General features: G+C 39.2%; 1 protein-coding gene across 1 annotated transcript in view; it reads right to left on the bottom strand.

Moving 5' to 3' along the window:
• Nucleotides 1-1,420: 1,420 nt before the first annotated feature.
• The window catches only part of ZC2HC1A (zinc finger C2HC-type containing 1A), a 59,181-nt gene continuing 46,641 nt past the window's right edge, over nt 1,421-13,960 (bottom strand). The window contains exons 8-10 of the mRNA XM_026662724.2: nt 9,726-9,845; nt 4,210-4,320; nt 1,421-3,098 (exon numbers count right to left, since the gene is read on the bottom strand). Coding sequence (XP_026518509.1) covers nt 2,912-3,098; nt 4,210-4,320; nt 9,726-9,845 — 418 coding nt within the window. The 3' untranslated portion in view covers nt 1,421-2,911. The remainder of the gene's footprint in view (nt 3,099-4,209; nt 4,321-9,725; nt 9,846-13,960) is intronic.

Below are 13,960 nucleotides of genomic sequence, written 5' to 3'. Positions count from 1 at the left end.
ATAACTTTTGAAGAGTTCACACAGAACATATGCTTATACATATTCTTGGAGAGATGTACACTGAGCTTTCAAGTTCTTCACTAATCTTCCTTCAATCACCATGCTTATTTCTTGCTTTTTATATGATACTTAATTATGTTCCTTATGTGTTTCATCTGCAATGAGTATTATGAAAACCATTCCGTTTTTGTTTGCTAACAAACATTTGGATGGAAAGGCAGCAGTCTGTGCTGCAACAGTATGCAATGCAGTCCTCTGTAGATAGCACTAGATACATGAAAAATCTATAATATTAGATAATAAAAACATTTTGATAAACAAACCTTAACATACTGAATATAGCCTCAGTATGCAGTAACAAACTGGATAATCAAATTTTATGTTAGTGTTTTCATGTCTTTATTATAGAAGTTTCAAACGTGCACATTATTAAATGTTACATTTTGTCAATAATCAAGGTTTAAATTTACTGAGTTGTAATGCTGAATTAAACTTTAGACTAATACACACAAAATTTCAATTAAAAGAAAATAAATGGTGCATAACTCTAGGATAATTTTCTAAAACCTGACTTTGAAGCACTGCATTACACAACAGCTCAAAGAGCAGTGAATATAAATCCATGTATTGTATGAATTGGGAAACTTGGCATTTATGGTTTCAAAGGACAGGCTTTCATAATTTTGTAGAGAATTCCTTCACTCCTCTCATTATTCACAATAAAATCCTTGTAAGTTTGAAACTAATCTGTTTCCTTACTAAACTTTCCCTTTATACTGTACGCACACATTGCTGTTATTACAGGTTTACTCATGATGAGTGCTGGGCTGCTACCATTTATTTTTTTAAAAACTGATAACATTTAATTTGCCAACATATATAAGAACAGAAACTAAATCAGCTTTTGGGCCTATGAACCTTCAGTATCCCTTGGCTGAGCCCATTTTTGGCTACCTATTATACAACATCACATTTAATAGTTATCCACTCTTACACACTAAACATGGGCAGCTCAGTGGCCATATTGGAGAATTAGAAAAGATGTCAATACACCTGGTAAAGGGACAATTCCTAGAAGCATTTAATTTCTCAGAAAGATTACCAAACAATTCTGTACCACTGGACTTGGTCATCCTAAAATAGCAATAATAGTTTAGGGCCCACAAAATGACATCTTCAAGTTCCTAAAGATATCCATAAAAATCAGAGAAAGGTATCCACAAAATGGATATCAAATACATTTTGTTTGTATTTTGGCCCCATTATCTGTATTCTCCAAAAATATGAATAGTACTTTTGGATTACATTAATTGAAAATATTGCAATGTCATACCATATGTGGCAAAAAGCTTCAATATACCACCTTAACAAAAATCATACATCTGCTATACTAGTGGCAGCAATGAATTAAAAGTAACAAGTAACAATTTTGGACAAGTCAGCACAGTTAATTTGGGAAAGGCACAATTAGATTCTTTCAGATTGTTTTTCCCTGGGAAACCAAAATAGTTTAAAACACTTCAAAGCAAACGTCACATACCAGAAACATTTAAATTCAGACACAGACTAAGAAACTCAGCTTTTGCCTGGTTATTTAAACTGCCCCCGCTGGTTGTCATATTACAAAAGTTAAACAGCTAAGGTGTCTGATTCTGCTTCCCTGGAAGTCAATGTGAGTTTTGCTATTGACTTCAATGGCTGCGGTACACAGCCCAGGAGAATGCAGAAATTGCAGACAGAATAATTAAATATTCACACTATCCCATGAAGCATAATTGCTCCATAAAACAAATGGCTGTGCTTTTGCACAGGGATAAGAATAAAGGAAGTGATGACTTCTATCAAAACTTACAGTACCAGTTTCATATAACTATATGGACCTCTATCATGTTAGATACATTATAAGGACTATTTAAAAAATGGATGTACAAATTATTTATATCATCTATGATAATCATCCATTAAAGCCATCCACTGGAAAATCTCAATACATATCCAAGAAACTTTATTTTAAAATTCTGGAGTAAATTATTTTGTCTTTCCTTCTGGAGAAAGAGGAGGAAAGTGAAGGGAGCAGGAACTTGCAGACATCTCTGGAAGGAGAGATGGGAGCTGTTGGATAAGACTCATGTGGACAGTTATGGAAAGGAAAGTATGTCATTATGAAAAACATAGCTTTTAAAAAAAATGCCTGGTCCCATACTGCTGGCTGTAAATATGTAATAACCTTCATTGGTTCTTATTCAATTCCTATTATTCTTCACATAGGTGAACAATACTTTCACACAGCACTTCAGTCCATTTGCTTTAACAAATCTTTTCGAAGCAGTGCCAGAAAATAACCATGGAAGCTCATTAGAATAGTATGGTTTAATCTCTTTAACCAAAGACAATCTTTTAATATTTTCATTAGAAAGTTATAGGAGCTGCTCATGCAGTTTTCATACTTCCTTAAAAGACAGTTTCTTAGTTAGTGTCCCATAAATGTGTCTGATTCCTTCTCAGAAGCATTTTTTAAGCCCAAATGTTTCATAGCTAGAATATTTTACATACCAGGGTTCTACAAAAAGATCCATTTCTATTTGCTAAGTTGCCAAACACATCTCTACTTAGTTTAAAATATTTTCCAACAGAGATTAGAATGTCCTTGAATGGCACAGTTTTAGGTACCTGTTATTTTTATATACAGTATATATATTTATATATAAATAACTATGTAACCAAAAGGATTGCACTCAGTAAATTACTACAACATGGTATTTCAGGATGTTTGCAGCATGAAATCTAACAGGAAGGAGTGCTCCAGCATTCCATGCTGCAATATGCAACTGAAGCTCTGGGTTTCTTTCTTTTTTTTTTGTTTTTGTTTCGTTTTTTTGTTTGCTTGCTTTCTTTGCCTTTATGACTGTATTCACACAACCATTCTTCGAATTCCACATTCACAGCAGAACTTTGCCCATTCCACTGGGTATCTGGTTCCACATTCATGGCAAAATTTTGATAACTGTACAGGTGAATTTTCATCGCTGCTTTTTGTACTTCCTCCATTGACTGAGGATGAGTAGTCTCCACTATCATACCCAATTTTACCATCAGACCTGAAAATTCAGATAACAAACGTTCAGAATATAATTTAATACAGTGCAACTTGGTATAAGTATCCATTCTAATCCTTTGCAAAGAATTACTATTTTTTAAGAACTGACAAATATATACTTTAAACCAGGGATCGGCAACCTTCAGCACGTGGCCCGCCACCCTGGCGGGCCGGGCCGGTTTGTTTACCTGATGCGTCCGCACGTTCGGCCGATCGCGGCTCCCACTGACCGCGGTTCGTCACGCCAGGCCAATGGGGGTGGCGGGAAGCGGCGGCCAGCACATTCCTCGGCCCGCGCCACTTCCCGCCGCCCCCATTGGCCTGGAGCGGTGAACCGCGGCCAGTGGGAGCCACAATTGGCCGAACCTGCAGACACAGCAGGTAAACAAACTGGCCCAGCCCACCAGGGTGCTTAGCTTGGCAGGCTGCGTGCCAAAGGTTGCCGATCCCTGCTTTAAAGTTTGTGCCATAAAAGGGATAAGCAGCCTACCTACTTGAAATATATTGTACACCCTTTCCAAAGTGCTCCCTACTTTGAAATGAAAAGAGAGATGCTAAAGGAAACTAACACCAGAATCCTAGAAGCAGGAAGAAATATTCAAGTCACAAGTTAGTCTAACTAGAAATTCTATCACTGAGATATCAAAGGTTTTGTTGGAAAGTAACCCTAAATATATCTTTAACAAATGAAAGTATATAGTCAAAGAAATATTAGCACTGTGAACCTCGGAAAAATCGCACCCACCGTATCACCCTCAGATCATGTGGAGTTAGAACTATAAACTCCCTATTTTCTCTTCTTCAGTTAGCAGCAATTGACTTAAATGTAGGTTGAAAGAGCCATTCTCATAACCTTTTCACAAGTCTATTGAAACTTCTAATGCTCAGCCTTACACACTTGGATGGGTGAAATTTTACTTTTACACTAAGCTACAGCTCTAAATATGCCAGATCTACAGTCAAAGCATACTAAAATTGTTAAATCTACCAAAGAATATTGAATTAAGAGATTCCCATAACTGTCTGTGTACCACCCTTCCCATCATTTCCTGTAGAGAGTACTCCCCTAAAATGTTTCTATTTACTTACAAGATTACAAAGTTAAAAACTACCTGCTTGAGTAACTTTCTGCATTATAGATTTTCCTTTTGTTTGCTAGAGCACCTGTGCCCGTGTTTTTTGCCATACTTGGAGGGGTTGATATTCGAGTTTTCACAGTGGGTCTGGAAGAGAGTAGATAGTCAGTGAATTAAATAAACAGGTTCAACAAACCACCCAGGCACAACATTGCCAATACTTTGTAAAAATGATAGAGCCTCATTAACCCCACCAATGACAGAGTGAAAAGCCGTAGCATGATTAGCAAGGTCTGAGGACCACAGAGTGCCAGAACCTGGACCAGTGATGATAACACTGCAACCCTTTTGGCTAATGGAGAAGCATTTCACTCCTACTCCCAACCTTTCATTCTGCATCACACTAGAATAGAGCACATGCACTCTCTATTGATTGCTCATGGTATAGAACATTTCCACCTCTTTGCAGCCAGGCTAAAAGTGATTTTATGGCTCTGTTAGGACTGCTAGAAGAGTGAAAAGCAACTGACTGGTGGCCTTGAAGAGGTGGAAGAATCTTTAGGCAGATGGATGCCTTGCTCCCCTTCACAGTCAATTCTTAGGTGAGCCATGGCCACTGCCTTCTTTTTCCCATAATACTGAACCCAGCCACAGCAGCCATTGGAGGTGGCTGTTACTCCCCTGCTTATGAAGGATGGTGATGCCCTCATGGTCCAGCCTCTTCCTCCTAAGCATGCGGATGGGGGAATAACTTTTATCCAACAGGGTAGCAGCACACATCTTTTATGGCTTGTCAAATCCTTAGTTCAATACTGCAGCAACACAGAGGCAGAAGCTCTCTCAAGAATCCCCACACACAAGAAGGGAAGTCGGGTGGTGATACCCAGCTAAAGGATTGTTCTGTCCCATTCAAATCTCCAGACAGTTGCTCACTTTGAAGAAATGGAGAAACATCAGAGCACTGACAAGCTGTGCTATTCCTGAGCAGGGATAGCATGGATGTTATCCCTGAGTAGCATTGCCACCATCAAGAGGAACGGGGAGGAGGAAGCACCCTTCACTACCAATGATTAAAGATAAGTTCTGTTGTCTTGTTCCAAAAATTTACGACACACTGGACAGTGTGTTGAGGAATGTATTTATTTTTTTAAAAAATTTACCTTCATCAGTAATAGCCAAGGGTAGATTAAGGTAGGATTCTTGACCCCTGCGATTTGGACCCAGTGGCCTGAACGCTGCTGTGAAAAACCCGAAGTGAGGGGAGTGATCTAATAATTAAGCACACAAGTATGCCTCCCACTTACGCCAGCGAGTAATTTGGCCTATAGCCCCTGCTCACAGATTGACTTTGTGACATCAGGCTGGTCGCAAACTTTCTCCTTTATTGTTCCTGTCTGTAGGATGGGCTGCTTTCCTACCTACTTACCAACAGCATTGTAAGGATTACTTTATAAAAGCATTGTGGAATCAAAAAGCCACAATATAAGTGCAAATTACACTCAAAAAGTTAGTTAAAAGTACATTATTAAGATTGCAAAGTCAAGCACTCAACATTTTGGAAATGCCAGAATTGCTTGCCTGGGCAACCTTAATTCAGTCTCCTTGTGCATGTGCATACAGTCTTTAATTACATTATCACATACCGTTTTTTCCCACAGGGTCCCTGCCTCATTCAGTGCATGAGTGATGAACTCATGAGCAACTATTTATCATTCAGTGTGTGCCCACAGGCCTCATTTACTGCCCACTATTCAAATCCTGCTCTGAAAACAGAATTATGTATTTCTTCGTGGGCTTGTCTACCATGCTCATCATTATAGTATGAGTGCTTCATAAACACTAAAGAATATATTTCCACAACACACCTCTGAGATGACAAGGAATTATTATCCCCATTTTACAGATAAGGAACTTGATTCACAGAGACATTAAGGTAAACAATATCCCCTAATTTTGGGTGCCCAATTTGAGACACCTAGGACCTGATTGTTAAAAGCACAGTTCTCATGGACTTCAGTTGCAGCAGTGAGTGCTCAGCACTTTTTAAAATCAAGACTCAGGTTGTGAAGTCAGGCACCTAGAAAACGATGAACACACAATTAGTGATCACCTGCAAAAAGTCTGGTTTAAGTGACTTGCCCAGCATCACATAGGAACTCTGTGGCAAAAGCAAAGATACAATCCAGTTCTCCAGGGCAACATTTAACTGTCTCGATGATAAGACCCGCCTTTCTCATCCTGCTATCCCCTGCCTCATTCACTGCACACCTTCTACTCTGGATGCCTTTGAAGAGCAGAGGGCACTGTCTGGGGTTCTCTGCTTTGTGTCCCCTCTGGTTCTCTCATTTTAATCTTTGACCTCACTCTGAATCCTGTTTCTTTCAGTTGTTGTCCCCAGAAATCTGCTGTAGCCTGGGTCTAGTGGTTCCTCCTCTTTAGCTGAGGGGGCAGGCCTTTAGTTCTGGGCAGGCCTATACCCACCTGCCCCAGTACTACAAATAATAAGCATCTTCCACTTCCTCAATATCCTACAGACCACAGCCTCCTTTAACATGCAACCCTGATTCATCCCCAGAGCAGGTACTTCCTGTGAACTGAATGATGTCAGGGTCCTGTGTAAAAAATAGTATTCGATCATATAATTAAAGACTGCATACTAATGCATATGCACAAGGGGGGCAAATTAAAATTACAAAGGCAACCTTAATTCTGGCATTTCTTAACTTTTGAGTGCTCGACTTTGCAACCTCAATAATGTCTTTTAATGTATTTTTTGTGCACAATTTCCTAGGCTTTTAAAACAGCAAACTGGAAAATGAAATTTCATCAGGCAGCATCATACTGACACCCACATTGTTCATCAACAGAGTTAGAATCTGTAGATCCACTGCATAGACCTCTCTACTCTAATGGGCACAGACTATTCTGCCCATTCCCCCCAAGTTTGTCCTCTTCTGTCCTATACCCTCCAACCTTTCATAGTCCTGTTTCTACCTCCCCCTCAGCTCCTTGTCTCAGTCCTGTTTTCTTTGCCCACCCATTCCCACTCTCCATTCAGGCTTATCTGTTTCAGTCTCCTTGCAATGCCAGTCCTAGATCCACCCCCCTCCTAGTCAGTCTCAGTTCTCCTTTCCTGGCTCCTCATCCCATCTGTATCTTTCCTCCTCATGACCACTGACTCCCAGTTCTAGTCTCCTTCCCCAGACCACTCATCCTGTCTACCTACTTTCTTTGTCCAGCCAGTCCAAAACCTAGCTCCTTGTCAGTTTTGTCTCCCCTTTCCCAATCCCCCCCGACCCTGGTTCTCCTTGTCCAGCCAGTCCCAGTTTTCCACCCCAGCACATCATCCGATCTTGCTGCTCCCCACCCACCCCAGCCCAGCCAACTGGCTCCCAGTCCCCAGCTGTCTCCTTCAATGGCTCCCAGTGTCCTTGTTCAGCTTGTCTTTGTTCAGCTTGTCCCTCAATGGCTCCCAGTGTCCTTGTTCAGTATTCCCCTACCTTCCAAGCTCCAAGTCTCCTTACTCAACCTCGACCAGTTCCCTACACACAGCTCCCAGCCTCAAACTCTCTTCCAACCAGTTCTAATCTCCCCTCCATCCCAGAGCTCCCAATCCAAGTGGAGTCAGTTGGTCAGTGAGGATGGAATCTTTGGAGATTTTTGCTCTTAAACAATTCTGCACTGAGCATGTGCAAACTGTGATTTTTTTTTTCTAAACCTTCTAACTTGCTCAAATTTGGGCACATTTTTAATAGGGATGTCCAAAAGCACATCACTATCACAAAGGCCACCCCCTGCCAAATTTCCAGTCCCTGTTGCAAAGCATAGATGCAGTGGAGTTTTTCTAAGAAAAGGTTGCCAACAAAGTTTTTAAAGGGCAAAATGTGATTTTCTCTAACCTCATTCTCTGAAATAGCTGAACAGTTTTGGCTGAAATTAAAAAAAAAAGTGCAGCCTGAGGCAGACACCTCTAATGGAACATTTCAGCCCAAATGGTTAAACTTTGGCAAAATTATAAGTAACTGAAAACAGGGCTTATAATGGGAACTCGTTGGGCAACCTTGATTATAGCCAGTGCACTAGGAGTTTAGAATTTATGGAGCCCACTTTCGCCACCACAGGTTCTTCAAATTACATGATCTGCTTGGGTAGCTGAGTGGACATAATCACAACAGTGACATTTCTACATATGGTTGGAATATTCATAGTAGGACAATACAAACTCTTATAGTGGCAGTGTTTGTCTAGATGCCAAGCTCTCAAAAGAAGCTCTCCAGTAAGAACAGTCGATCATTATCCTATGACTACAAGGGTACATGTGTAGGTCAAAAATTAGTGTCAGTGGTAGGACTCCTGGGACTGCCAAAAAGTCCATACCTTTCACGCCAGTAGTTCTCTTCCAGGTCACATCCTCTTTGTTGATATAAGGCATGTCCATTAAAGCATGTTCACTGTGCAAATTACTAGCACCTGATTTTTCAAACTTGCATGCTTAATATTAGGCATCTAAATAAATTTTTAAAAAGTGTCCTGGTTTCCAGAGGTGCTGAGCACTCTACCAGCTCCAACTGAAGCCAATAGAAGATGCAGATGCTGTGCATCTCAGGAAAAAAGGCCACTGTTTTTTCCTATTGGAATCTAACTTTAGGCACTCAAGTCTGAATATTTTAGTCTAAATAGTCTCTGGAAATGTTTTAGTTTACATTTTTTTAAAAATTAAAACAGCATCTGAGAACAATTAATGTAGGAAAATTGTTTTTATTATTTGAAAGCATCCCCTTAATAAGTAATATTCATTTCTTGTGTATTTTCCCAACGTGTCACCATTTGTAACTAACTCTTCCATAACAATTTACCTTAAAATATTACAGATAAAGTGTTTGCCATTTAAAAATCAGCATTTGCCCAGTTATTTCAAAGTGATATCTAGGACACTGCATCTATTTTCTATTCAAAAGATATATGAAATATAGAATATTTCTCTACATGTTGAAGCAATGGTGTGTGTGTCGGCTTTTAATAGCTACTGAAAGCTAAATGCAACCGATAAGCTATCTTGTTGTAATGACTTATCTATGTGATATGCCTATGGTTGTGTTCTTTTTTTTTTATTTATTGTTCTATATGTTTAAATGCTTGCTATATAACTGCTTTGTACCAGCATTGTAAACATGAAATAAGAGTAAATATAATAAACTGGAGTCAACGAAGGAAGAAATGACGGTTGAAAAGGTCTTCAGGTACAAACAATATATTATGTTTTCTGTCCTACCATAAAACATTGTATCCAATATGAAAGTTATACTTATACAGACTAATGTGTCAAGTTACGTATTAATTTCCTCCTTCCCACAAGACACTGGTTTTGGTCTATCAAGACAGTCACAATGACACAAAAAAGGGGGCAGCAAGTTTGTTACAATGTCATTAGGTAACAACTTCATTAGGAAGCTTTGCATATTTCAAAAGTCACAAGATGCTTTTAATATCCCAACCCTTTTTGGGGAACATATCTGAAAAATAGATAAACCACACTGATTTGCAATACTTACTTGTTAATGGGCAACAACTCATTTGGTCTTTTGACGGTACTGTCTGCTTTTGTATCACTGTCATACAACCTTTGCACATCTCTTCCAGTTCGCAGTGGTGGGCCTAACTTGTCCGTCTTACTATTAAAATATATAAAGGTGTACCCATAAGGAGTTGGCTAGTTTGCTATTTATATTATTGCAAGTATTTCAAACAAGTAGTAATAATTAAACATTTATCTTCCTCATCAGAACTTTAACAACTTTTTGAAATTGAATTATTCTTATCTGGGACAGCCAGACCTCAAACTTTTAGTGAACACATTAACTTCAGGAAGTCATTTACAATCCTGGTCTTCCAAAAGGCACTTCCTTCAGAAGTATCAGAGAGTTTATTGGGACTAGTTTCTCCAACAGTCATGCAGATTATTAAAATTAGGTTCTCTCAAATTATGTTATTTAATGATTGACAATCTCACAATAAACTGGGTACACTGTAACATTATAAAGTAAAATTCATCATGGCAATGAAGCAGACCAGAGAGCTCATAGGCAGAATTTATACAAACTTAACTGAGGGCTTGTCTACCCAAACATTTAGTTTGTGGCAAACTGGAGCATGAATATATCCCATATTCACCTGCTGCTCACTAACTATCTATATGTACCCTGTTGCCGTGCACGAACAGTCCCTTAGTGTGCTTTGATCTACACTGCTTTGAAACAGGAGTAGATCAAAGCACTCCAAGGAACTGTTAGTGCACGACAGTTAGTATGCAGCTGGCTATTGCGCGGTAGATTCACACTCCAGCTTGCCACAAACTAAACATTTGTGTAGACAAACCCTTGGATAAGATGGTGGGAAGGGATGAGGAAAATGCTATCTTCTTCCAGTCGAAGGTAACCTGTAAAGGGAGAAGTGGCCTGTTCTCCCTCTCCCTTTCCAGAAGTTCCTGAGCATGACACTAAAACAATGCAATATGCCTTCTATTCTCCTCCCTCTCACAGTGTCATGCAAACCTGGAGCCCATCATCCCAAGAGGAATAAGGTCTCCTGCCTTCCCATCCAAAGTGTTAAGAGATTCAAATAGTCAGATTTAGAGGAGAACTAGCCCTGAGAAAACAGGCATCACTTACTCTTCTTAAGCTATGCATGCATTCCCAGTTTGAACAGACTCTTGTTAGAATGCTAAGAGATTGCATTGCAAAACTTTTATATCTTTGACAAACTATAATCAATTTTCACCAGATCAGTGAAAGGCTCATCTAAGACATAGCAACTTAAAATTTTGCAGGGACGTATTGCCTATCATCTACCACAATGTTCTAGAACTATTAGAAAAGAGTCATGCTTTAAAAAAAAAAAAAAAAAAAAAAAAAAAAAAAGTGTGTTCCCCCATCACCATTCCTTAATAAAAAAAAATGGTTGAAGCTTTTAGGCAAAAAAAAAAAAAAAAAACAAAAAGCCATTCCTAGTCAGAGAACATATCTCCTAAACTTCAGCTATAGAAGTAAAAGACTGGGGGGAAAATAAAAAACTGAAAATAACTTCTTAGTACAGAAGTTGCTACATTCTCTGTCTATAATAAGCCTTGCCCTCAAAGTGATGTCACTGGAAAGCCTGAGAAGGCAAAAGCACTTAATGTCCAAAATCTCATGGGGGAAAGGAAGGAGAACTTTATTTTTGTTATATGCCAAAAAAGATTCAGCAAACGCCGTAAGATTTTTAAAAATAAAAGTTCATGTCCATTGAAATGTAATTTTAGTATTGGCTTCATAGCCTCTTAATTCATCAACATACCCTCAGATTTGCTCTGGCTTTTAATAACCCATGAAAATTAGTTATTTACCTTGTATACCTCTCTAACATGAATATTATCCTTCAATCATTTCTACAGTATCATCATCTTAAAGATGCTGAATTCATGCGGTTTGCAAGATACTACAGAAGTGCAGTAAGGCTTTGCACAGCTCTTGAAACTCACATTACCTCAACAGAGTGTCAGTAGAAACGGCTATACAATAAATAACACGATTAACAATACTAAATACAGTTGCCATGGCAATATAGCTGACCTTAAAAATCCAAGCTGATTGAGCCCTTTAATTTGTTGGTGGGAACCTGAGGTCAGCACAGTCAGAAAGATGATGTTTGGAGGTGTGGAACTGATCAGGAAGTGTATGCGTCTAAGCCAGTGGCTCTCAAACTTTTTTTTACTGGTGACCCCTTTCACACAGCAAGTCTCTGAGTGTGACCCTCTTTTTTTTAATATATTTAACACCATTATAACTGCTGGAGGCAAAGCGGGGTTTGGGGTGGAGGCTGACAGCTCGCGACCCCCCATGTAATGACCTCAGGACCCCCTGACGGGTCCCGACCCCCAGTTTGAGAACCCTTGGTTTAAGCAGTCTTCAATAGCGAATTAGAGCTGTGTAAGAATTGTGTATAAATGTATTTTAAAGACGAACTAAAATAGCTGGCAGAAACAAAGGGATTTTAAAAAGACTGGCAGAACTGCTTGTGAAGGCATTTTTGGGACTGGATAGGTCTTCAGAATCAGCACACAAGTAAACTTTAGCCACAACAAACAGCGTTATTGTCAACGTAAGGCATAACCACCAAAAGACCTGCCTTTTACCATTATAAAATGGAAATGCTAAATAGAGCTAATCAGATATTTTTGATAACACTTTTTTGGTCAGCAAATGCCAATTTGACAAAAGTGAAACCCTTTGCCGGAAAGGATCAATTTGAAGAATTTCCCAATCTGAAAAATATTTGGAAAAAATGTCCAAGCTGCTGAAATATCCTGTTTGGACATTTTCTAAAAGAAAAAGTTTCATTTCTTAGGCAGAAACAAATTTTGGTTTCAAAATCTAAGTGAATGTATAGTAAAAAAAAAAATGTAAAAACAATAAAAAAGATTGAAATCAACATTAAATGTTTCAAAATTATCTAAATGAGATGTTTCTACTGACCATATCAGAAATTGCGGGGGGCGGGGTGGGGGAAGGAGAGGATTGGTTCATGACTATTACTGAGATTTTAACCTTTTGTTCTGATTTGGGATGTGAAAAATATTTGAAGTCTCAAAAATTCTCATGGGATGGGAAAACTGCTTCCCACCCAGCTCTAATTTTATGTACATAATAAACTTTAATCCTATCACCATTTCATTTTCCAACCCCGGTTCACAAATCCAGTAAAAGTTTATTGTGCAGTAGAATAAGCTAACCACTGGCTGGCCACCCACACGTCTGGTATCATGTCTTGTCATGCAAGACTTAGCATTTGAGCCCTGAGGTGGAATAAAACTCTGGAACCAATGGAGTTTGCTCTACTGGAGATCTGAGTATTCCAGGCATCTTACCAGGAATCTCCTCCTCCCCTAAAATGAAGAAATTGACATAATACACCCAGTGTGCACTGGAACTAACTTGCAGCCTCATTAGCCTGATTCACTATCCAAATATGAACCTGTCTACTGCTTAGTTAGGGTTAACTTTCTTTCTCCAGGTCTTAAATTGTAAAGGGGTGAAAACCTCCTAGAGGGGCAGCATGGCCTAGTGGCTAGAGCACAGGACTAAGACTCTGGACACTAGGGTTCTATTCTCAGCTGTTCTACTGGCTGACCCTGGGAAAATCACTTTCTTTGTGTGCCTCAGTTCCCCCATCTCTGATACCTATGAATGAAAAGTTAGATATACAAGAGCTAGGTATTACTATCCCAGCCCTAGTAAAGTCAATGAGAGTTCTGCCTCACCCAGGCTTTCTTTTTCTTTTCCTAGTGTTCCATTTATGCTCCCAGAGCTTAAAAAAATAATCTTAATATTTTCTCAAGATTTGTTGAGACAACCAGAACATGGGGATGCATCCCTGTCCATTTTGGCTAACTGATATTGATGGACCTATCCTCCGTGAACTTATCTAATTCTTTTTTAAACCCAGTTTATACCTTTTTGCCTTCACAACATCCCATGGCATTGAGTTTCACAGATTGACTGCACTGTGTGAAGAAGTACTTCCTTACGTTTGTTTTAAGCCTGCTGCCTACTAATTTCACTGGTTCTCGTGTTATGTGAAGGAGTAAATAACACTTTCTTATTCACTTTCTCCACACCATTCATGATGTTATAGACCTCTGTCATATCCTCTCTTAGGGTATGTCTTCACTACCGGCCGGATCGGCGGGCAGCGATCGATCCAGCGGGGATCGATTTATCGCGTCTAGTCTAGACATGATAAATCGATCCCC

Source organism: Terrapene carolina, unplaced genomic scaffold, assembly GCF_002925995.2.
Source record: "Terrapene carolina triunguis isolate 2854851 unplaced genomic scaffold, T_m_triunguis-2.0 Scaffold58, whole genome shotgun sequence".
NCBI classification, from domain to species: Eukaryota; Metazoa; Chordata; order Testudines; family Emydidae; genus Terrapene; species Terrapene triunguis.
This window is presented reverse-complemented; position numbering and strand designations above follow the sequence as displayed.